The 24,424-nt window shown below is 40.8% G+C and overlaps 1 protein-coding gene across 1 annotated transcript in view; it reads right to left on the bottom strand.

The window, feature by feature from the left end:
* The window catches only part of FTSH11 (FTSH protease 11), a 310,557-nt gene that overhangs the window by 101,377 nt on the left and 184,756 nt on the right, over positions 1–24,424 (bottom strand). Inside the window, exon 7 of the mRNA XM_089436336.1 lies at positions 19,424–19,481. Coding sequence (XP_089292462.1) covers positions 19,424–19,481 — 58 coding nt within the window. The remainder of the gene's footprint in view (positions 1–19,423; positions 19,482–24,424) is intronic.

A 24,424-nucleotide genomic window follows, 5' to 3' on the forward strand; every position in this document is an offset into this window, starting at 1 on the left:
AATAGTAAGTCCTGACTCCTGAGTCCCAACTCAGCCTCAAAATATCAACAAAAAATATGATAATGTATCTCATCATGTCATAATGTCATATACAATAAAATGAGGTCTAATCCTATTGATTTCCTCTGCCCCTCTTGCGAGAAAATGCCACAGCTTTCCCTTTCCCTCTAGATGTAGATGCTGGTGGAGATGGCAGTGGAGTCTGATGTGCTCTAGAAGCTGAAGAACTAGAAGTAGGAGCTATAGGAGGTAGACCACGTCCTCTACTGGTGGCAGGGGTAGCCCGAGCAGGTGGTGTCACCTGGAAACATTACAATCTCCCAATCCTGAAAAACTGATAAGTCTGCTGGATTTTAAATGAAATCTAAAATTCTACTTTCTCCATATGAAATCCAATGAGGCTGGAACCACTCTCAAACATCCTGAGTCATTTCATGGTAATGTTAAAAATTTAAGTAAAAGGATGAAAATGAAGATTAAGGAGAATGTCACTTTTACTTTAAGAATTTAACATTACCATGAATAGCATATCCATACTAGGGCCTAGAATTGATCATTAAGCTGCCCCACTCAAAAATTATTTGTTTCTTTCCAAAAAAATTGCATGAAAAAACCCAAATGACCAAATGAAAAACCAAAAAAAATTTTATAAAATCATGTTGTCCTGGCAACCCAGCGCTTTTTTCAGAAAAAAGCGCGCTTTTTCGAAAAAATCGGCAAAAAAAAGTTTTAGCCGCTTTTTTCCCATAAAACGCGCGATTAAATCGGCTTAGGGAAAAAAGCGCGCTTTTTTGAAAAAAGCGTGATTTAATCGCGCTTTTAACAACACTGGTAAATTGATATACTTTGTGAAGAACTCTAGCTTATTGAATAATCTCTAAATCAAGTACTTTTAGGCATGTTTTTCATGATGCTATTGTTTACTAAAAAAAGAATTTAGTTTGATAATGTTTGGGTTATTTAGTGCACTATTTTCAAAGATTTCATCTATGAATAGATGGGCTCAACACTAGGGCTTCTTCATTGATTTTTATTTTACGAATTTTCATAAATAGAGTATAGCGGCATCATTTCTTATTTGTGACCATGGAGTGAAGGTTCTAGATCACCCTTTTGCTGATATATTTCAGACGTAATTTTTGGAGAATTTCCTCTGACGGAATTGCCTAATGCATTGTGGAACTATGGTTTCCAAAAAAAAATTCTAAAAGTTATCCAAAGATTATTGTCTGGAGACATTTCTTTGATAATTGCAAATCTCGAGATTTGTGATCCTTTTTTAGGGTTTTTTTGGTAGCATTATAACCCTCCATCACAACTCACTTTAGTGATATGATTAGAAAACTATTGGCTAGTGGCGTTATATGTAACCATGTCAAACTAGAATTTTTCTCAGATCAACTTTTTCTAGTAATATTTCTTTAAGGATACATTTTTTGCTAGAGGCAATAAAAAAAATGCATTGCAAATTCCTTGGTGTCCTCCATACTATGAGATCTAAGGTGACCACTATACTATGAGTTCAGAGGACACTAGCATTGCCTTTATAGACACTCAAGGAGCTTCCTCTCTACTTTCATTCAGTATCAGGACCAAAGATGCGTATCCCACTTCATCAAGAAGATATTTTGCCACAAATGTCATGCCCCGCCATCAGATGACTAGACTGATCACCTTATCCTTCCATATTGATCAGTCAAGTCAAAGTAACAAACAAGTAAAGTTCTAAAATCCACTAAGTAGCAGAATGGTAAGACCACAAGCTTCTCCTTAGCCTCACCTTTTGGGATACCAACCAATATTATTGAGACCCCCTCAGCAATACCTATAAATACCTCACAAGTTCTCAAACTACTAAATAGATCGACTCCACATGCACTCAAAGTAGAGTACTTCTCGTCCATGGTGCGGGCCATATAACTTAACAAGAAACTGGGTCGATTTTTTTAAATCACTTTATACTATCGATGGAGTGATTTACAACACCCCAGTATTGAGTTCATTCAGCGTAAGGCTTCCTCATGAAACAAAAAATATCATTTCATCTATCTCGGAGGTTTCACAAGGTGCAACTTAAGATAGTTCCCGAAGGTCTAGTATAGTGCATTGTGTTGAATTACGTAACTAGGTTCGGTCTTCATAAATGTATTTGAGTCACAATGAAATGTATTTATCAAAAGAATGAAGAAAATATTTTTATTATTATTATTACGACTTATTAAAGCATGGGTTTCATGGTTGGGTCATCTTGTTTTAGGTCAAAGTCTCAATTGAGGACTTCTAGGATTTTGTCCGAGTCATTAGAGACATTGTCCATTAAAAAAGACCCTTCTTAGGCTTTTGAATCATGTAAAAAGGATTATTTTTGAGTCAAAAATGAATTTAGTCTCCTCCACACCAAGTCAGCCTCAAGAAGGGTAATTTGACCTCATTGGAAGGCTTATATATACAAGGCAATTCGAATTCATTAGGAGCAATTCATACTCTCTCGCATAGTTCGATACCCAGAAGCTGGAAGCTGGGAAGTGAAAACTTGGAAAAGTGTTGGAAAGAGGCTAGAAAAAAGTGTTAATTTTTGGAGGAAGATAGAAGACAGCAAGCTCGAAATTTCGGGCCATCTCTCTCTCACTTCTAAGGAGTATCTAGGGAGATCAAAGTTTTCTTTATCCAGTCGAAGCTGCTGATGTTGTTGCTACTGGGTTGAAGTTTCGTTGATGCTACTAGGTCAAAGTTTCTTTTGAAGGATTATCATCTGCAAGAATGTTAATTTTAGATAACAATGCAATGTTTTATGCTTAGCACAATTTACTTCAATATTCCATAGCAGCCCAATGACAATTTCCAATAATTTCCAATAGAAATCATATTAACCATTAATCACACTGACAGTAAATACAAATAGAACATGCAAAAGACAAGCCATGACAAGAGGACACCAGATTTGGCAGATAGCAGGGTAAAACCCCAATGTGGGGAAACCCTTGATCAAATCTTCTTATTATTATTCAATAGTTCAACAGAGAGAGAGAGTACAAAAGTCAAATAGATTAGCCTAATGCAAAGTCAAACAACCATGTCATATTTTGCAGTCAAACTTTAGCCCTAACCAGAAAGTCAAAGCTGGTCAAATCAGCAGCGAGTCACCTCCTTTGAAGCTCGATCAAGGGAAGATTAATTTGGCCTCCATCAAGGGTAAAATTCAACCCAAAACAGTCTAACAAATTCTGGTCAAACTTGGTCAAACAGCAATCTACTCTGCAGTTAAACGCTAGTCAAACAGTCCCAAATACCTCGATTTCCATGCCAATTAATGCGTCCTCAAGAGAGCGAAATTTTGCCTCCAAAACACAGTCAAAATTCGGTCAAATCTGCAAGAGTCAACAATCTAAAAAACTCGGTTCTATTTTAGCCCAGAAAAACTGTCCTCCTAGCCGAGAGAGAGAAGATCCCCAAGTTGTACGAACCAATCTGTTGAAGAGAGAGAAGAATTGTTGAGTGAATGATGTCCAAATGAGAAGAGAGGTCTCTTCTATTTATACACTTTGATGTGGGTGAAGAGACACATTTATTCGGCTTCTTGAGCCTACACTAAGTTGATGCTGACCTGAACAATTTGTACATGTGAGAGAATAAATTCAAAATCACACTTTCGCTTGTCCGATTGAGATATCTTTATATCAAACTTGCACTTCTCGAAAAGAGGAATCCAGTGTAATAATCATCTCCATCATATGAGTTCTCCCAAGGTGGAACTTCACCCTAGTTGCCAATTTTAACAAAAAGGGATTGAGGGTTAACTTGGTGTGGAGGAAGTGTTTGTCTAGGTCAAGAGTCTTGGATTATCTCAAGAAACTATAGAAGGAAGAATTGTTCACTGGGTTTTCCCCGAGATAGGGGTTTTGCCCTGGTTGCTCGCCTACATGTGTTGTCCTTGTGCTATTGTTTTGGTAATTGCTTGATGAACCAAAAGATAAAAGAAGAACATAAAGATAAATGAATCACAACTAATTATCTATACAAGAAAATATTTCTACCTTTCTGATTTTCTAACATGGTTTCAGGGCTAAGGTGAAGAAGAAGAAAAAAAGGGCAGTTTTGAGTATTTATTGAAAGGAGTCTATAGGATTGATCAAGGGATCATATAAGGAGCTCTTATAAGAGAAGAAGCTCACTATCTTCAAGGACAATGTCTAACACAATAAAGAGTGAGAACAAATTGGAAGGAGCATCAAAGTTTCAAACTACGAGTCATGGAAGAAAAGAATTGACCTCATCCTTGAAAAGAACAAGGTCTTGGATTTGGTCAAAGGAAAGGTCAACCTATCGAAGAATCCAATGATGTAGACAAAGTGAAGTATAAAGAGTCTGAAATATTGGCTATGACATTGATGGTAGAAAGCATAAAGGACAATCTTGTCCCATACATTTGCAATACACATCATGCTCAAGAAATGTATGAAGCTTTATCAAAATTGTTCACTATCAAGAACATCGACCAAGTAACAAGTTTGAAGAATGAATTAAGGACTACAGAAATGACAAGGGATGACATTGTGGCTTCCTTCTTTGTAACGATACCTAGAATGAGAGACGAACTTCAAGCCATAGATGAAATTGTACCAGAAAAGAAGCTAGTAATTACTACATTATTGGGATTGCCACCTACATGGAGTTCTTTTGCTTCAAGCCTCAACAGCTGGAAAGAACCTCCTACCTTCAAGCAATTATGGAATGCTTGCACCCAAGAAGAAATGAGAATCACATTAGTATCCAATAATGAAGAAGAAAAGATTTCAAATGCAAACTCCGCTTCTCACAAGAAAGGAAACTCCAAGAAGTCAAGAGGGCCAAGAAGGAAGGTCGATATGTGCAAGATAGAATGCTACCAATGTCACAAAATGGGTCACTATAGAAGTGATTGTCCTGACAATCCGAAGAACAAGAAAAGAAACAGAGACCGAGCCAATGTTGTTGAAGAAGGATCTCCAAAGAAGAATAAGCTTGAAGAATTGGATATAAGGGACTTACACTACTAAGTTCTTTGATCCAAGCTTTAGTTATTCCATTTTTTATTTCTGGTTTTTGTAGGTTTAACATATTTTGGAAAAATATTTTTTATTTTCTTTATAAGGTTATAGGTTTCCCTCAAGCTTGGAGGGAGTCCTCACCAACCTCCAAAGATAAGTATCTTATTAATTTTCTTTACTTTTAGTTTTCCTTACATATCTAGTTTTTATTGCATTTAATACTAATCACATTTCTATTCATATTTTCCTTGTTTAGGAAAAACTTGCTAAAGAAAATGAAGAAGGCCTCACAAGACAAAGCATTGGAATTATAAGGTTTGTTAAGAAACATGAGATATTTTTGAACTACAAGCTTTTTCTCTCTTCATATTCATTCTTGATAAAACTATTACTAACATCACTGTGTCTAGCTTTCTTGAATCTTAAAGATTCTTGATTGGGTGATTCATCATTAGATAAATCCACCCTCCTCATATCTTTGATTACTCTTGTGGATCCCTAGAAAGGTTCTTTGTAAAAACCCTAACTTAAGGGTATGTCGATGATAATGTATGAAACCCTAGCCTACTTAGGGTTATTAGAGAAGCCTAAGAAAATGTTATTCTTGATGTTTGATGTCATATTGGGTTTTAGTATGATTATGAAAACCCTAACTTGTTAGTGTTGAATGGTGATGCCTGAAATGCCAAACCTTTGAAGTATTGATAAATTAGAGTTTGTTGTGTTATGTATTGAAAAACTAGATCGTTAGGGTTTGGTAGGGTGTAGAAGCAAAACCATTATTTTAGATAATGTCCTAGAAATGAAATCCTCGGCATGTGTGTGTTTGTCTGATAAAACCCTAGTCTAATCAAGTTTGTTATATGTCTAACTTTTGTTATATGTCTAACATATGTTATGATATGCTTGTGGATGATGATGAAGTCATAGATATATGTGTTGACCTAACTATTGATGGTCATGAGCCATAGGGTTTGAAACTAAGCCCTAGTCGAAGTTAGGTTCTCTTGAATAATAGTATTTGAGAATTCTAGGGTTTTGTAACTAAACCTTAGTAGAAGTTAAAATCTTTGATATATGATGACAGTGTGATAATCTGGGATTTATGAAAAGTTGATAAAATCTAAAATTGCATTGTCGGTGTTGAGAATTAGTATAATCTAGGGTTTACAACAAATCCTAGAGGAAGCTAATCATTTTGTTAAAGCTCATGTATGAAATCTAGGGTTTTGCATTAAATCCTAGTAGGAAGTCTAACATATAAATTCTAAAGTTGTTAGATGCTTTGTAGATCTATGTTTGTTTGAATTGCTTCTAGAGTTTGCAATAGGTTGTAGTAGGATATATGTTAAAATTGGTAACTTGGGCCAAACTCCACATGGGTCATCTTATTTACGGCATTTAATATTTTTCTTGGATTCCTCTCTCCGAGAGGTGTAGGATTGATCTAAAGAACATTCGATTCCGACATGTAAAAATAAAGATATGAATTTATTTGATTATTGACAAATTGTCAAGAAGGCCGGTCAGCAAGCAAAACATGCATTTTTACCCCAAGTTCATCCTCAATGTTGCATATAAAAGGAGGAGACCTCAAGTCATTCTTTCATCATCTCATCTTTACTCATCTCTCTCTCCCCACTTGATTGGATATGTAAATTAGTGCAGCCATATCTCACACACCCAAAGGAAGGAGGAGTTGACTGCATTCACAAGCGTTGACTGAGTTGCAGGGAGACTGTTTGGTTGTGTTGACCACTTGCATTGACCTGCTTTGACTACGGATTGGGTGAGGCAACTTCTCCTTCGCTAAAGGCAGATCTACGCACTAAAACCGAGGTGATCTGACCTCTACTTTGACCAGCATTGACTGCCCTAGTTGTTGGATGCAATTTGACTTCAGTTGACCAGACTTTGACTAAACTTTTCGGACTGTTTCAGACTGTTTGGGTTTGTTGTTGGAGGCCGAAGTTGACTAGGTTTGACCGAGCTGCCTAGAGCAAGGATTCTGCCCTGTTTGACCAGCGTTGACTTTTCTGATTAGGGTTTTTCTGTTGTTGTCATAAATTATCATATTTGTAAATTTGTACTATCTCTCTCTGCTGAACTATTGAAGAATATAAGAAAAATTGATCAACGGTTTCCCCACATTGAGGTTTGTCTTTGGCTGGTGCCACATCTTCTGTCCTCTTGTCTTGGCTTGTCTTCTATTGTTTATGTTTATATTCTATCTGCATTTTACTACCATGCTGATGTGATTGCTAAACTGAATATTGATATTGGGCTAATAAAGAAACTGAAGTAAATTGCTCTTAAGCATAGAACTTACCAAAAATTAACATGGTACCAGAGGTGAGGTGAAGACAAAGCCCAAGCAAGAGTGGAAGAGCAATCACCAAAGACAGTTCGACAAGGACAAAAGGCTCAATGGGTTCCTCATCCCACTTCCCGGCTGAAGACAAGCTCCGTGAAAAATTTGACTATGATGGATGGAAGATATCTCTTGATCTGACATTGGAAGAACAAGAAGTGTTGGATTATGTGAAAGGGAAAATCCCTCAGCCTCCTTCAAATGCACCGGCTGCGACAAAGTCCAAGTACAATAAGGTTGAAGTCAAAAGCGAAGAAGATTATCGGAGATTCCATTTACAAGCGTCTAGTGGCCTACATCTCCAATTTGAACACCTCCAACGAAGTCTACGACAAGTTGGTCAACATGTTCAAGGTTAGTGATGCAAATCAAATTTTATTTCTCAAAAATAAGTTGAAGGATATTAAGAAGGGCAAGGACAAGGATATTCATTCCTACTTGTTAAGGATCACTGAGATCACGAATGATCTACTTTCGATTGGAGAGGTCATTCCTGACAGGGAACTTACTATCACTACCTTTGGAGGACTCCCACCCGAGTGGTATATATTTAGAACCACTATTCTCAATAATGATCAAATTCCAGGATTTGAAGAATTGATGTCGAGATGCATTCAAGAAGAAACAAGAATGGTGGAGCAAGAAATGCCTTCTAATAGAGGCAACCCCACTGCTTTCTCTGCTCAAACATTTCTTTCGCAATCTTCAACTCAACTCAGTTGTGAGAATCTCATGAGATAAATAGCAACTGAATCTGATATGGACATCATGATAAAACAAAGCTAATGCCTCAAGGTTAATTTCCTACTAATGTTCACATCCATGCAAGTGTTGAAGATGTCAGAGAATTCTAAGCAATCTAATGCTCCCGAAGAAAGACCTGCATCTTTCTCTCTTCTGCCCCCAATCCCTGCTATGCAGCCCTCAAGTGTTGTACGATCCGCTGCTCGCTCTGAAGATCATAATTCCACTTCAACGCCCATCGAACATGGACGCAAGATACACAACATACAAGTCTGAGACGGACCCGACAGTGCCCCGAAATCGGCTTACACAACAACAGTGGATGAGATCTCGGACATCTGCCGCAAATTCCTACCGACTTCAACGACCGCAGTAGCAGAGCAGCAACACAACAAGGACCCCGGGGAAGCTGAAATGCCATTGTCCAAAGATTTCAACAACAAAGGTCCGCTGAAGTACTTACAGCAGTGCCACAATAAAGGTGAGAATGTATACAACCCCACCAATATTGCATTAGAAACAGATTTTGCTTTTTGGACATCCCAAATTAGACAAATTATGAGGAAAATGAAACACCTAGAGGCAAAAAATTGCAGGCTACGAGCCGACATCGACACTTTGTCAAACATAGCTCTATCAATAGAGGGAGACAACGCATCTATCGGAAAAACACTGCAAGAATACCGAGAACAAAGTGCGGGGCAGAATTTCGACGAGATTTTAAAGGCGGAGATCAGAGATCTTAAAAGCAAACAGGAGGAAATTAGATCCTAACAAATGTCCTTTAAATGAGAAACGGAGTCGCATATCAGCACATGGGCATAAGTGGTCAAAGGAAAGGACAAGGTCCCTCCGCTCATAGCAGTGGAGGAAGTAATGCAGGTGAAGCTCATGGAGGAAAGAACCCGACGAGCAAGAGAATTAAATCTTAAGGTAAGAGGACTCCCAACACCTCCCCCCCCAATGGACCCAATGGAACTAGGGAACAAGTTTCTATTCAACACTCTCGACATACCAGACATAACCTTGGACAAAGCTTGGATGGGGCAGGACTCTACCCTCTTCCTCAGGTTCTATGACTCCTCGGATAGACTTCGCGTACTCCGAGCCAAGCGAAAGCTATTCTCTCTTCCGAATAAAGTGTTTTTGGATGAAGACCTCACAAGAGCTCAAGTAGCTGAATTGAAACAGACCAAGGAACAGGTTGCAGCAGCAAGATAGGCAGAGAAATGGGCAGTGATTAGAAACCTTCGAGCAGTTATTTGGGACACCTTCCCGCTAGGATGGGCATCCTGTTCAGGGAGCTCCAAATGACGCGCCCGAGCAGAGAGGAGGTGAGGCACGGATCTCTCAGTTCACTGCTGGAATGGCAATGGCTCCTTCTGGTCTTCACCAGGCCTACTTTATGAAGCCCTTAGCTCAGCAGACATCCTCCTGCTTACCAAGACTCATGCGAGCCCAGTGCAACCTCTCCCCGACAATACAAGATACCAATGGACCACAGTTTGCAGACAGGAGACACGAAGTTCAGGAGGTGTCAGGGGATCAGGGGATGTTGCTTGCCTCGTCCGTGATAGCCTCAGGAGCAGGGTATCAGTGGTCGCGACCGATGGGTATGCCAGATTCATGTGGATTCAGATCAGAGCTAGAACATCACCTCTAAGAGACATTTATGTCGCAATCTGTTATTGCCCACCTATCTCGTCTTCCTACACTATTCACAATAACTCAGACGGAGACCCTTTTATAGACCTGTACTCTGACATCACCAGGTTTTCGGCAGTAGGGTACATCATTCTCACGAGGGACTTCAATGCCCGGACCAAAGACCTCCAGACTCCTATGCACGACTGGACAGAGGATATATTTTGCACTAGGGGGATTGACCCGACCATCATCGGCATGCATCGAACCTCCGAGGATCATTTGGGACCCACCACAGCCTATGGGAGATATCTGCTATAGTTGGTAGAATCTCATGAGCTGGTAATTCTGAATGGCCTACCATGTTTCCCATCCTCGCACTTCTTTACTTGCAGACCATTTGGAGGTGGGGCAAGTGTGGTTGACTACGCTATTGCAAACCCAGATCTCCTCCCTTACATCAAAAATTTCTCGATCACCCCCATCCCTCTCTCATATCATGCACTTCTCTCACTCTCTCTGCAGTTTGACCTCCCGAATCCATCTCCTACTCTTCCCCACAGCCCTCCTAGGACCACCTTCCGATTTGAGGAGGTTGACCCTGATCTCTTCTCCTCTATCCTCAGACAGACACTCCCATCGGAGTCCCAGTTTGCCTCTCTCAGCTCCGCCAAAGACAAATACCAGTGCCTCTCATACGCAATCTGGGAAGTTGCGCTCCAATCCTTCCCCCATTCTACCCGTATCGCCACCACCTCCCGCAAACCGGGAAATTGCCCTATGAATAAATGGTATGACCAGGAATGCAAGTCTATGCACCAGGACCTCCGAAACGCATTCTAGAACTCCTTACCAACATACCCAGACCTCTATTCAGCCTACCGTCGCCTCCTTCGCCGCAAGAAGCACCTTTTCATTGCCCATAGGAGACAAGTTCTTTCTACACTCCTCCTTCGCTCCCCAAAAGATTTCTAGTGGACCATCCTTTCCCGACGCTCACCTACCCCAGTCGACCTTGATCCTGCCTCAATGTTCTCTCACACCTCCCAGCTGTGTGACATTCCTAGGCAGCCTCTAATTCAGGTTCCTTCCCCCCACCTCCTGCCACTTTTTCTCCAACAAAGATATCAGCGAGGCAATATGGACAATGAATAGCAGCAGGGCAGCAAACGAAGAAGGCTTCCAGGCAGAATTCTTCAAGCATGGACTTCGCCCCCTGGTAGGATATCTGGTGGACCTTTTCAACCAGGGGGTTCGGGATGGATTTCTGGATGGTTGGTCACACCACATTAACTACCCGATCCATAAGTCAGGGCCTACTTCCGACCCCAACAACTATAGGACAATAATGGTTGGGCACACATTCTCCAAGCTATATGCTACAGCACTCCATAGGACACTCTCCCATTTCCTTGAGCAGAGACAACTCAGGGCCAAGGGCCAAGTAGGATTCCACCTAGACCACCGGACAATCGACCACATCCTTACTCTTCGTGCGGTGATCGAGGAGGCTAGGCATCGATCCTCTAAAGTGTACTACTGCTTTGTAGACTTCCGGAAGGCCTTTGACTCAGTCCCGAGGGAAAATCTTTTCCAGAGGCTAAGAGAGATTGGCATTTCCTCGACTCTCCTGACAGCTATCATGCACCTCTATGAGGTTGTCCTTGGCCATCTCCGCACAGTTAGAGGAATGTCAGATTTCATTCGAAGCACCATTGGAGTTAAACAAGGATGCTCCCTTTCTCCTACTTTATTCGGGATCTATATCGATGAGCTTGAGTCCTTCCTCCGGGAGCATATCCAGGATACAGATGGGTGTCTTCTTCACCAGGTCCTGATTTCCATCCTCCTCTTTGCAGACGATATTGCCCTTATTACCTCCTCCCAAGAAGGCCTTCGGAGACAACTAGATGCTCTCGCAGCTTTTTGTGATTGGAGGCATCTAACTGTGAACTTGGGTAAAACCAAAGTGATTATCTTCAATAGAGTCAAGAAAACCTTAGACTTCCACTTCCTATTTAAAGGAGAAGAGATCGAGATTGTTAGCACCTATACATATTTGAGTGTTCAGTTTTCAGGGCCTCGCTTGAACCTGCGGCTAGCCTTTCAACCTCGGATCAACAAAGGGTATGGCTCCCTAGCCCTTCTGGAGAGGCAGTGTTTCCAGCACCATTTCCAGGACATCTCGTCCAAAATGAGCATCATGGACACTTTGATTTGCCCCACAGTGCTTTACGGCTCAGAGATTTGGTGTCCCTCGCTCCTAGAGTCAGATTCAGCTTCAGCGGAACGGGTCCAGACCCTCCTTTTGCATCGTTTCATTAGGTGGAAGCAGACAGTTCCTCAGCACATCATTCTAGCAGAGTTCGGGGCTCAACCTTTCCACCTAGAGGTGATATTCAAGTTAGTGTCGCTCCTGCACAGGGTCAGAGGCCTGGCAGACACGAGGAAGAGTCGTGACAGATACCCATATTTAGCATATTGCTCCTCGAAGAACATCACCCATATGTAGATAGGCCGATCCAAATGTTGGTACACCGATGTGACAGAGCTTCTGGAGGCTTTAAGAATCCAAATTGACAATCTCCCTCCTTTTCAGTACTCTCTGAATGCTCCAGGCCACCTCCTTCCCAATCAGCAAGAGCTGAATAAAATCAAGGAGGATATTTACAGACAATACATTCAGACTACATGGACCAATCCTCCCAATGGGTTGCATCCAAAAATGGCCTTCTACGCGGAGCATTGCCTGGAGATCAAGGATGGGCTCATCATCAGACCCTAGTACACGTTCCAGCATTGGATGCATGCCCTTAGAATCCCCTCGGGCAGCTCAGAGTTGGGTCTCACATACTCCGGGTGGAGACAAATCACCACATCAACAGGGCAGATAGGATTTGCCAGCTCTGTCACTAACAGGAGATAGAGACAGAGACACACTCATCTTCGGATGCCCTACTTACTATGAGATTCGAGGTCATATCCGTTGTCTCTTCAGGTCTTCTCAGAGTTTGACCAGCTTCCTCAGATATGTTGATCAGAGATGCCTTGCACTTTATCTCCAGGAGGCCTTCAGATTTCGGGCCCGTTTTCTTCAGCCCCTCACTAGATCAGACACCACGCAGAAGATCACGGACTTCTTTAGGGTGCTACCATCAGCGCGGGGCACCAAAAGAACCATTGACCGACCCACAGACACTGAAACCAGATCAGTGAGGTCCTGGGGGGGCCGACCCACCAAACTGCACCAACGCTCCAGGATTGGATCCACCACTGGGAGGCGCCCTAAAACCTCCAGGCGACAGCAGCGACAGCCCAATGCGCCCACAGGACAGTAGACTTTGACAAGCTTTTCTCAGGTTTCTTCTCTCGACCTCAGATGTTAGGAGTAGGAACTGGGCAGGAGACTCCTTCCCACCCTTTCTTTTCCTTCTTCTTCTTCTCCTTTTCAGCTTCATCGCAATGCTTTGTTTCGAAGCCGAGAGCTTCTAGCTTCTACCTTTACATTTACTTAGATTATAGATGTATTTTTTGCTTTTTAAAAGAAATGTTAAAGGGGGCCGTTTGGTTCACCGACTTGGCATGACGTAATCATTGTAACCAACAGTCCCGTTGATCTATTATGGTCATTTGTTGGACATTAATAAAATTATCTTATCTTATCTTATCTGCTCATGCCAAATGGAGAAATAATGCAGGGTCTAAAGGTCATTTCAATGGAAAGCCTAGATCTAAGGGTGGAAGGACGGGTAGGGGCTTTGTTTGCAATAAGTTTGGCCACTATGCAAGGGAGTGTCAAAATAGAAGGGACACATCACATGATGATGATCACAACCATTCTAGGGGCAACTTCAACAACAATAATCAAAGGAATGGCAGGTTCAATGGCAAAGGAAAAAGGAATGCGGGACATCAAGGAAATGGTCAACCCTCCAAGAAAGCAAGGAACTCCACGTATGAAGAATCAAATGTTGTTAACAATAAGCAAAAAGAGTACTATCTTATATCGGCCCTCTCCATTGCCTCTCCTCCGGACACTTTGGGAAATTGGATAATTAATAATGGTGCCTCAAGGCACTTCACCAGATACAAGGAAGCTCTCTCTAATCTGATAGAGAAGAAGACAAACTTGGACATTATTCCTGGAGACGATACCACCTATCCCATGAAGGGAGTAGGGAATGCTACCCTTCAATTGAATCAAGGTAACACGATTCAGTTACAAGAAGTTCTATATGTACTTGATCTCAAGGAAGAACCTGGTGTCCATTTCAGCAATGGAAGACAAAGGATACAAGATGGCATTCATCGATGGAAAGTTACGTGTTTGGAAAAGGAATTTTAAAGATGCATTTACTCTTCGGTTTAGAGTTGACACTTTATATCAAGTTGGAGGAAGTCCACTGGGAGCCATGTCTCGCGATACATCTCTACAATCTGAACTATGGCACTGGAGGTTTGCCCATCTTCATTATAAGGCTCTACCCGATGTGAGACAGATGGTGACAGGTATGTCAGAGTTCAAAGTAGAGCATGAAGGTGTATGTCCAAGATGTGCCGAAGGAAAACTTACAAGGGGACCATTCCCCTCAAGTAATAGCAAGACCACAGACATATTGCAATTGATCCACTCTGACATATCTGGTATGATACCCGTAAACTCTTTGGGAGGATAATTATATTATCTCACTTTTACAGATGATTATTCTTGCAAAACTTGGATCTACTTCTTCAAAAAGAAGGATGAAGTGTCCACCTGGTTTCGTCACTTCAAAGCCATGATCGAAAATCAAACCGAGAAGAGAATCAAGATATTGAGGACTGATAATGGGACCGAGTATGAATCCAATGAATTCTATGATTATTGTAGAGAAGTTAGCATTAAGAGGGAGACTACAACACCATACACTCCTGAGTAGAATGATGTAGCTGAAAGGAAGAATCGTACTATTGTGGAAGTTGTTTGTCCCATGCTTCATGATCAGGGGCTTCCGAAGTTTCTATCGGCCGAAGTTGCAAATACCACATTGTATATTCAAATTGATGCCCTCATCAAGCATTGGACTACAAGACTCTCGAAGAAATGTTCATTGGTAAGAAACTCGATGTCTCTCATTTTATAATTTTTGGAAGTCTCGTATATTTTCATGTGCTGAAAGAGAAAAGAAGCAAATTGGGTGCATCAGGGAAGAAAGGAATCTTTGTGGGCTATAGCGAAAATTCTAAGGGCTATAGAATTTATGTAGTTGGTCAAATGAAAGTTGAGATAAATCATGATGTCACCTTTGACGAACATATGGCCCTCAACAAGATCAACAACCTTCCTATTCCAAGGAAGGACAAAGAAGTTGACACCGGAAAACATGGTGAAAAAGAGGACAAAATGATGCCTGATGTTGATGAACCTATGGATCCTATTGATCCTCCTCCCCAAGAGCCCTCCTCCTCTAAGAGGAGACCCTCATGGCTTAGGGAGACTCTCGAAGATGCCGAGAGACATATTGCACCAAGGGGAACTTTCCGTGAGAACAAGAAGCCGAACAGGTATCAAGGATACTTGATCGTTACGAGCACTATCATTCAAAATGAGTCGTCATCATTTCAAGAAGCCGTGAAGCAACAAGTATGGAAGGATGCTATGAATGAAGAATACGAGTCTATTATGAAGAATGATGTCTGAGATGTGGTCACTAGACCCCAAGACAAATCAGTTGTCACCTCTAAGAAGGCTCTCTATGGCTTGAAGCAAGCACCCCGGGCTTGGTATGAGAGGATTGATAGTTATCTGATGAAGCTGAAATTCACTAGAAGTGAAGTCAATCTGAAACTTTACTTTAAGGTTGAAAATGATAAACCTCTCATACTGGTACTTTATGTGGATGACCTCTTTTTGACAAGTGCAAACCCTCTCATTCACAAATGTAAGAGGGAGTTGGCTTGTGAAATTGAGATGAAGGACCTAGGACTGATGCACTACTTCCTAGGGTTGGAGGTCTGGCAAAAGCCAGGAAAAATTTTCCTATCTCAAGGAAAATATCTTGTGAAGATATTAGAAAGATTTGGGATGGTGGACTGCAAGCCTATGACTACCCCGATGGAACTTAACTTCAAGAAGTTATGTGGTAATGTTGTCGGACCTAAATTGGGAAATGCTTCTGAGTATCGTCAACTCATAGGAGCGTTGATGTTCTTAGTGAAATCCCGTCCGAACATATGTTTTGCAGTTAATACATTCAGCCAATATATGGTTGAGCCTCATCACATACATTGGATTGGTGCCAAGAATCTTCTGAGATATCTTCGGGGCACAATCACTCAGGCACTGAGATACAATGTCGGAGGTGTGAGGCTGCATGGTTATTCGGAAGCTGATTGGGCGCGTAGTGTGGTGGATCGCAAGAGCACTTGGATCACAAGAGCACTTCTAAGTGTTGTTTTCCCTTGGGTTCTTCTTCAATATCCTGGATGAGCAGGAAGCAGAAGTCGGTTGCCTTGAGCACCGTTGAGGACGAATACATAGCTACTAGTATGGCCTCCTTTGAAGCTTTCTGGTTGAGGAAGCTCTTCAATGAGTTGTTTGGACATGTGTTGGACACCACCGTAATCCTCTGCGACAACCAGAGTGGGATCCGATTATCAGAGAATCTCGTGTTTGATGATCATTCCAAGCCCATAGATATTAGGTACTACTTTATGCGGGATATGGTACAACGAGAAGCAATAAGTCTCCATCATATTGGGATTGATGAGTAGGTCACCGATATTCTAACAAAGACCCTGGGGAAGGTCAAGTTCTTAACCTTCGGAGAACGACTTAGACTCACGGAGAGACCCTCTTATGAAGGTCTTGTATGATATGGACATTGAGCTCTAGGAGCTCCGGGGGACTTGGGGTACTTCTTGGAGCGATAAGCTACCATAGGGTGAGTGGTTCAACCTTCCACTAGTGGTTTGTTGTGTACAGGGTGAGTGGTTCAGCGTTCCCCAGCGATACCCCTTGGCAGAATGTAGGCAGGATGAGTGGTTCATCCTTCTCCTGCTGAGACATTCTACCCATGCAATCTAAGCCTCATGGGAAGTACCTATCATCTGGCCAATGAGTAGGGAAATGAGGATAGGGACCATGGTACTACCAATGGACGCATCATGTACTACCGTACTCCCTATGCTAGGATGATCGATATTGATCTGGGATCAATTGGAACTAACTCTGGGTCAGTAAGAGTGGTATGACACACTCTCTTCTCGAATTGACTTCGGGTCAGTAAGAGTGGTAGGACACACTCTTTTTTGGAAATGACTTCAGCTCAGTAAGAATGGTATGAGACACTCTTTTATTTGGGATTGACTTCAGGAAGAATTGTATGATACAATCTCGATCAGTTCTTCTTATTCATTATTCAGCAGAGCAGTGCAGTGTAGTGCATTGATTGCATAGATAGTACCGACTATAAAATGGATTAGCAGATGGAATTTTCCCTCGTTGAGAGGGAGTGTTAAAATTGGCAACTAGAGCCAAAATCCACCTAGGTCATCTTATTTATGACAACTGATATTTTTCTTGGATTCCTCTCTTTGAGAGGTGTAGGATTGATCTAAAGATCATCCGATTCCGACATGTAAAAATAAAGATATGAATTTATTTGTATTATTGACAAATTGTCAAGGTTGGCCAGCGAGCAAAACAAGGATTTTTACCCCCAGTTCATCCTCAATGTTGCATATAAAAGGAGGAGACATCAAGTCATTCTTTCATCATCTCATCTTTACTCATCTCTCTCCTCACTTGATTGGGTACACAGATTAGGGCAACCATCTCTCACACGTGGTAGACATGTCTTTGAGTATTAATTGTTCAAGAACAAACTTAGTGCTACAGAGAATATATGTTTTGAGTTGTGTTGATTCTTAATTAGGTTTGAGGTCACTTTTATTTATATGAGCCATTGTGCATCAAAAGACATGTCTCTTGGGCTTCATGAGCCTACATGATGGTGAGATCCCAACCTTGATAAATTACACGTGTGGGCTTCACTTCAAAAACATATTTCTCCTTGTCTGATTTCAATGAACCTTAGGTCAATTTTGGTCCTCTCCTTCTTGCACTTTAGCTCTGATATCATGTTGGAAAATCAGGAGACTTATGTATTATAGATGATTTTGCTTAACTTGATAATTACTTGTGATATATGTTGGCCTTTTATTACTTTTATTAGTTCTTGTTCATCAAGCAATTACCAAAAACAACGAAGATCACAACAGGACAAAGTACGCAAGATATAGGCTCCAAGCCAAGGAAAAACCCCTCCGAGGGGGAAACCTAGAAAGAATGCTTCTCTTCTTATAGAATCTTCTTACAATGAGACTTCCAAGACCCAAAGGCCAAAGCCCAAGATCCACCCAAGCACCAAGTCAATCCCCCAGCAAGGTCTTCTTCAAGGTAGCTTTGAAACTTCGACCTGCTATAACTTCATACCAAATTTTCAGCCCTACAACATCACCTCACAATTTCAACCCTCCAATTTCGGTCTCCTGCAAATGGCAACAACAAAACCCTAACCTTTGCATGTGTGGAGAGAGAGAGAGAGAGAGAGATGATCCCAAGAAACTTCGACTTCTTTTCTTCCTTTCTTCGTCCTTTGGGCTCTTCTTCTCTCTCACTATTGCAAATCGAACTTCATGATGAATGAGTGTACCAAATGAGGTCAAGCTCCTTGTACTTATAGCCTTCTTGAGGGGTCAAATAGACCTCCTTTATGCCGACTTGTACTTGACTGGGGCCGACTTGGTCTTGGAGGAATAAATGGCATTTTCTTGACAAAATAAATGTTTTCCTTTATTACAATGAGTCCAAATGGGACTATAATACATGACATAAATTCTTCTTTGTCCTACAAAGACCTAAAAAGACCTAGAAGCACGAAGAACGCGCTTTTGAGCTAGACATGAGCATGAAACCCATGTTTTACATAAAATGAAAATTTTATTTTCTTTCTTTTACTTTTTTTATTCTAAGTCTACAATGTCATGATAAAAAATAGGTCATTATTAAGACCGAACCCAGTAACAATTTCCAACATATTCATCGTGCTAGTATCATGTTTACAATATCCCCGCAGGGCTATAAAATCTTAGTACAAAATGAAGAGAGATAGAAGGAAGGTGCTTAAAAGCCCTACTAACTTTTGGATTTTTGGATCTTCTGAAAGTTCTGAAATGTACTTAGTGCAATGGAGTCTTCAAAAAAAATTAAGGGCAACTTTAGTGGTCAACAGGTCACCCTTAATCATTGTCACCTTAAAAGTTTTAAGTAATAGTAGTAGGATATTATGTCAAAACCCTAATGGTTTTAGTTATTAACAATCCATATTATGTAGTTAACTTTTATTAAATTTATATACCTGTTTACCATATGTAGTATACAATAGACAATGCATAAAGTAAAATAATGAAATCTTCACATAAAATTATTAGCAAAGCAAAGCATAGAAATAATGCCAAGCTTAATAAGAAGCAATCAAGCTGACTATAAAGCTTGCAGAACTTCTCAAAATACAAACAAGATAAAAGCCACCCACAATTCAGTAAAATAGTGATTCCTAGCTTTTCAAAACAATTATTTCTTACATAAGTGCACCTTTTTTTTTGCAGCTTGGAATAAAGACCGCACACGTCGCGCACCAACACCAACAAACCTAAGAACATAGCCCACACACTTTTCATTATTTCCATGATTCAAAAAACAATGAAAAACATATAATGTAATAATAATAAAGCTACATAACCCATTATCCCATACACAACACGACAACTTAACAAAAGGCATACGAAGATAAAGTGAGTTAATTCTGTTTGTCATGTAAGACTCCCACAGACATTTACACATCCATTCAAGCTAGTGACATTTTTTGCAAACATTCAAATTAACAAAACACAGAATACCATAGCAAGTCAAAGCCCACAACAAACTGAATAATTACTCCTTCATCATCTAAAGATAACTACCCAAAACAATTAAGATTGTACGAAGAATCTAACAAAAAAGGCAAGGTTTTAAAATGTCAGAAACGACTATACAAATTATCCTAGCATTGGTGGACATATCAATAAGCACACACAACAAAATTGCCTATTTACAATGATGCAAACAAGAAAAACAGATTTCAATTTTAATTTATGCAAAATGTATCATAGCCATTACATTAGCATAGAATCATTGAGAGAGATCTACATTAAACATAAGTTTTATAACCTCCAATATCTAATTATAAACGTGACGTACTTAATTTTCAGTCACGATATCTTAAGTTTATAACCTATCATAATTACAATATAAAGTTTATAACACAAAGACCTGCATTAACCTATATTACAAAACATGACCATTATAGACTATTTACATACCACCCTCCCTTAATGATCATATTGGAAATCACACCTAAGTTCTCACTGAATTTAACAAACTTGTATCGACTAAAAGGCCTGGTGAAAATATTTGCAATTTTCTCAAGTTTACCAATCCTCCAACTCTATTACTTCTTTCCCTGGCCATTTTTTAATGTATTGACTATTACAACAAATTCTAGCAACCCCAGATGATGTAAAGTCTCAATCCTAGTCTAGTGGGACCTCCCCTAATGCCCCAATGGCTATAGGAAGGGTACCACTTGGGAAGCCATGATAGAGATAGTGTAGCCCATCTCTCCTTATTCCATACTTATCACTTTCCATCTTACATTATTAGCCCTTATTCAACCTCCCTTCTTCAAGTTCAACTGACCATTGGTTCTATGGGATTTGGCACCTGCACATCCTCATACCTGGATAGGGCCTGGAAGTGTACCCTGAGAAGTTGATGTAGCTAAAAGAAGCAAAAAGAGCATATGATAGCTACAAGAAAAACAAAAGAAAAATAAAAATGCGAAAGTTGGTTAGGGCATACAAATTAGCACGTCGGCAAAAGCCAAGCATGATCTCTATCTCCCTCAAATGGCCATTACCCGGTTCCTAAGCCAATATGTTGAAAAATCAAGGGCGGTTATATTAGAGTGATTTCTCTAACTTTGATAACTGCTTGTGATCTTCTTTTACTTAACTTGAAGTACTTTGTAGTTAGCTTCTTCTTTACTTGATTATTATAGTGTTCTTATCATCAAACAGCGACCAAACTATGAAGATCAAAAGAATAAGAGGACACCAAACATAATCTGCTAGCCAAGGCCAAAACCTCTCCTCCTGAGAGGAAAACCCACAAGAATCTTCTCTTCTTATAGAAACTTCAAATGATGAATTCCAAGACCTAAGACACTTGACAAAGACCCCTCCAAGACCAAGTCAACTTCTCCTTTGATGAACCTTCTCTTCCACAAAGGCAACTTAAGTCAAACACTTCTTCTTTGGCACAACTTTGATCCCTGCAACAAATTTCGCTCCCTTCTTCAGACCTGCAATTTCGGCCTCTACCGCAAAAAACCTAACTCGCACATCTAGAGAGGCTAGAATACATAAGATCTCCAAGACCTAGAAACCATTTGGAGAAATTCCACCCAATTTGTGAATTATTAAAATAATTAATATTTTTAATAAAAATATTAATGAGTATTAATAAAAATATGGGTGAGAAGCTTCTAAGAGTCGAGGATCAAGTCTGTTTTAATCTTAGCCGTTGATTAGGGACTTAATCTCGATCATTGATCCATCAACAGGAAAAGTATAAGAGGAGGCTTGAGGGTCAGTTGGAGATACACAAAGTAATCAATCAGTTCGATTTTCTGGGGCGTGGTTTGATGAGAAAATCGAACAAGTGATCTGAGTTGCAGTGAGAGGGGCAGAAGCAGAGATTTGGATCGAAAAGGAGTTCCGAGCCAAAGATTACGTGGCAGAGAGGCAGAAGTAGCATTACAGAGTACGTGGAAGGGACTCACACAGTGCTGACGCAGGCCAGGAGGGTCTCTCGTAGTGGCAGTGCAGAGTATTCATCAGAAGTCCGAGATTCTGCTAGAGAAGCGAGGTTATGAGCCGGGAGGGTTGAACAACAGTCTTCCTCCAACAAATCGATCCAACAAAAGGGGTGATGCAGTCTCCTAGAGGCAAGACATTGGCCCAAGCAGTGATTGCGCTAGGATTTTGCAGTATTTATCGGAGTTAGTCCACTCAGTGGATCAATTGTGACTTGGAGAACGAGGTAAACCCTCGTATGTATTTCTTGTTGTCCTGATTTATTTGAAAGGTTAGTCGGTGTGAGACACAACTTGTTGTACTCAGATTCTGCTTTCTTAATAATACAAACCCTCTATCTAGTGCACCGGTTTTCCCGCATTGGGTTTTTCTGGGGACGTGTTGTCCAAAAATAACGTTGTCCTTTGTGTGTTTGTCTCATCTATTGTTTTAGTTTATGATATGTACATCAATGTAATTTGTAGTAGTGTTTTTCATCATTGTTTATAAATTAAATAACTTGTTGAATGCAATAACAAGTAGGAGATGCTAAACCAGTAACTACAGTAGGATTTATGTGTCTAGATTCAGAAATTTTCACATGGTATCGGAGCATTGCAAATCATAGGACACTGAAGCCATCAGCAGGGAGATCCAGCAGATTTGCTGCAGAGAGGCAGTTGTCCCCAGTGACAATGTTGTTTCAGAGCCAGAGGAGTGACACAGAAGCTCATGCAGTGTCTGCATCAGCTTTCTGAGCCAAGAGGAGGAGACGTAGTAGCCGATAGGAGCTCACGCAATCGCTACGTCAGCTCTCTGGGCCAGTGCAGAGCCTGAGGGACTCAGATCAGTTAGTTGCCGAGGCAGTAGGAGCAGTGCAGATTCGATTTGTGGTGTTGGTGGGATGTTGTTGTTGCTATTGCAAAACAGTGTCTGTGGAGACGAAACTGGGGTAGAGGGAGTCACTGCCTTAAAAGATTTTCTCGCCAAAGAAATCTAAGTCTGGGTTGTTGAGCAGTAGCAAAGGATGATTGGAGAAGGGGTGATTCGACATTATTTGGCAAGAGGATTTCCATGAAGGAAATCAAGACTCAAAAGGAGTCTAGAAGAAACTTGTTCCTTAGAGGATTTCTAGCGTGAAAGAAATCCAGATCTGAGTCTTGTTGGGGCAGCAGCAAGAAAGGGAGAAGAGAGCTTGTTCTATACTTGTTTGAGAAGAGATGGCAGTTAATGGACTGAGGGATCGTGACAGATTGGATGGAGCATCCAACTTTGCCATCTGGAAGGCCAAGATCCTGGCACTCTTGGACAAGAATCGCCTCAAGGATTATGCCTTGAAAGTGGTGGTTGTACCAGTCGATGTTGATCCTCTCAAGAAATACGAGAAGGCTCAAGCAAAGGAGAAATGCATGATCTTGGACAGGGTCAAGGATCATGTGGTCCCACATATTGCTGAAAAGGAAACATCAAGGGAGATGTGGGAGACCTTGACCACCTTGTATGAGAAAACTTCCGTCCGACAAAAGATGTTGCTTGAGAACCAGCTAAGACAGTATTAGATGCAGAAGAGAGAAGAAATCGATCCCTTCCTTCTCAGATTGCAAGGGATTCGAGACCAGCTGACTTTTGTGGGGTCTACACCAGATCCTGATTTCATGGTCAGGACTGCACTGAATGCAATCACTGAAGACTGGGAAACCTTTGTCCAAAGCATCTTGGGTAGGGCTTCTCTCCCCAGTTGGGAGGAGATGTGGGTAGCTCTTTGACAGGAAGAGATCAGGTGGTTAACCAAGGCAGGAAGTAGCAGCAAAGGAGTCTGAGTCAAGAAGGAGGAAGAGGATGTAGCTCTCGCATCAACGACACAGCAAGGGCAGCAAAAGAGGAAAAAGAAAGACACAACCAAAGTCAGATGCTTCAGATGTGGGGAACTGGGACATTTCGCCACTCAGTGCCCTCAGAAGAAGGGCAAGGAAGAGAAGTCTGACTCAAAGCTTGCTCCAGCAAAAGCTGACAAGGAGGACAATGACGAGGATTGTACCATGAGCGCTCATGCACCTCTGGAGAAGAGGTGGGGCGATATCCAGTTGTTTCATTCTCTGCCTACAAGTCTTTCTTAACTTTCATTTATGATTTCTCCATATGCACTTGGGTAGACTTAAAACTCAAGAGTAAAGTCTTTAACATGTTCTTGGCCTTTAAGGCCTTTGCAGAGAAACAATCTAGACATCAAATTCTTAAGCTAAGATTTGATAATGGTGGAGAATATGTTAACAACAAATTGATCAACTTTTGCACTGAGCATGGAATTCAACTGCAACATACTATTCCATATACACCATAGATAAATGGTCTAGCTAAAAGGAAGTATCGCACCTTAAAAGAAATGGTTAATTGCATGCTTCAATCTAAAGTCCTTAGTCTTAAATTCTGGGCAGAAGCAATTAACCGTGCAAATTACATAGTAAATCCCACTCCTATTAAGGTTTTAAAGAATAACACTCCAGAAGAAGCATGGAGCTCAATTAAACCAGATGTAAGTCACTTTCGTGTTTTTGGAAGTGAAGCATGGGCCCATATTCCAAATGAGAAACATAAAGCCTTAGAACCTAAGAGTGAAAAGTGTATTTTTGTTTGATATTCTGAAGATGTCAAAGGATATAGACTTCTTCAACCTAAATCCAAAAATGTTATCATTAGAAGA

The sequence above is a fragment of the Pinus tabuliformis genome, chromosome 5_2, assembly GCF_031772625.1.
Source record: "Pinus tabuliformis cultivar Carrire ecotype Pingquan chromosome 5_2, CPIR1, whole genome shotgun sequence".
NCBI lineage: Eukaryota > Viridiplantae > Streptophyta > Pinopsida > Pinales > Pinaceae > Pinus > Pinus tabuliformis.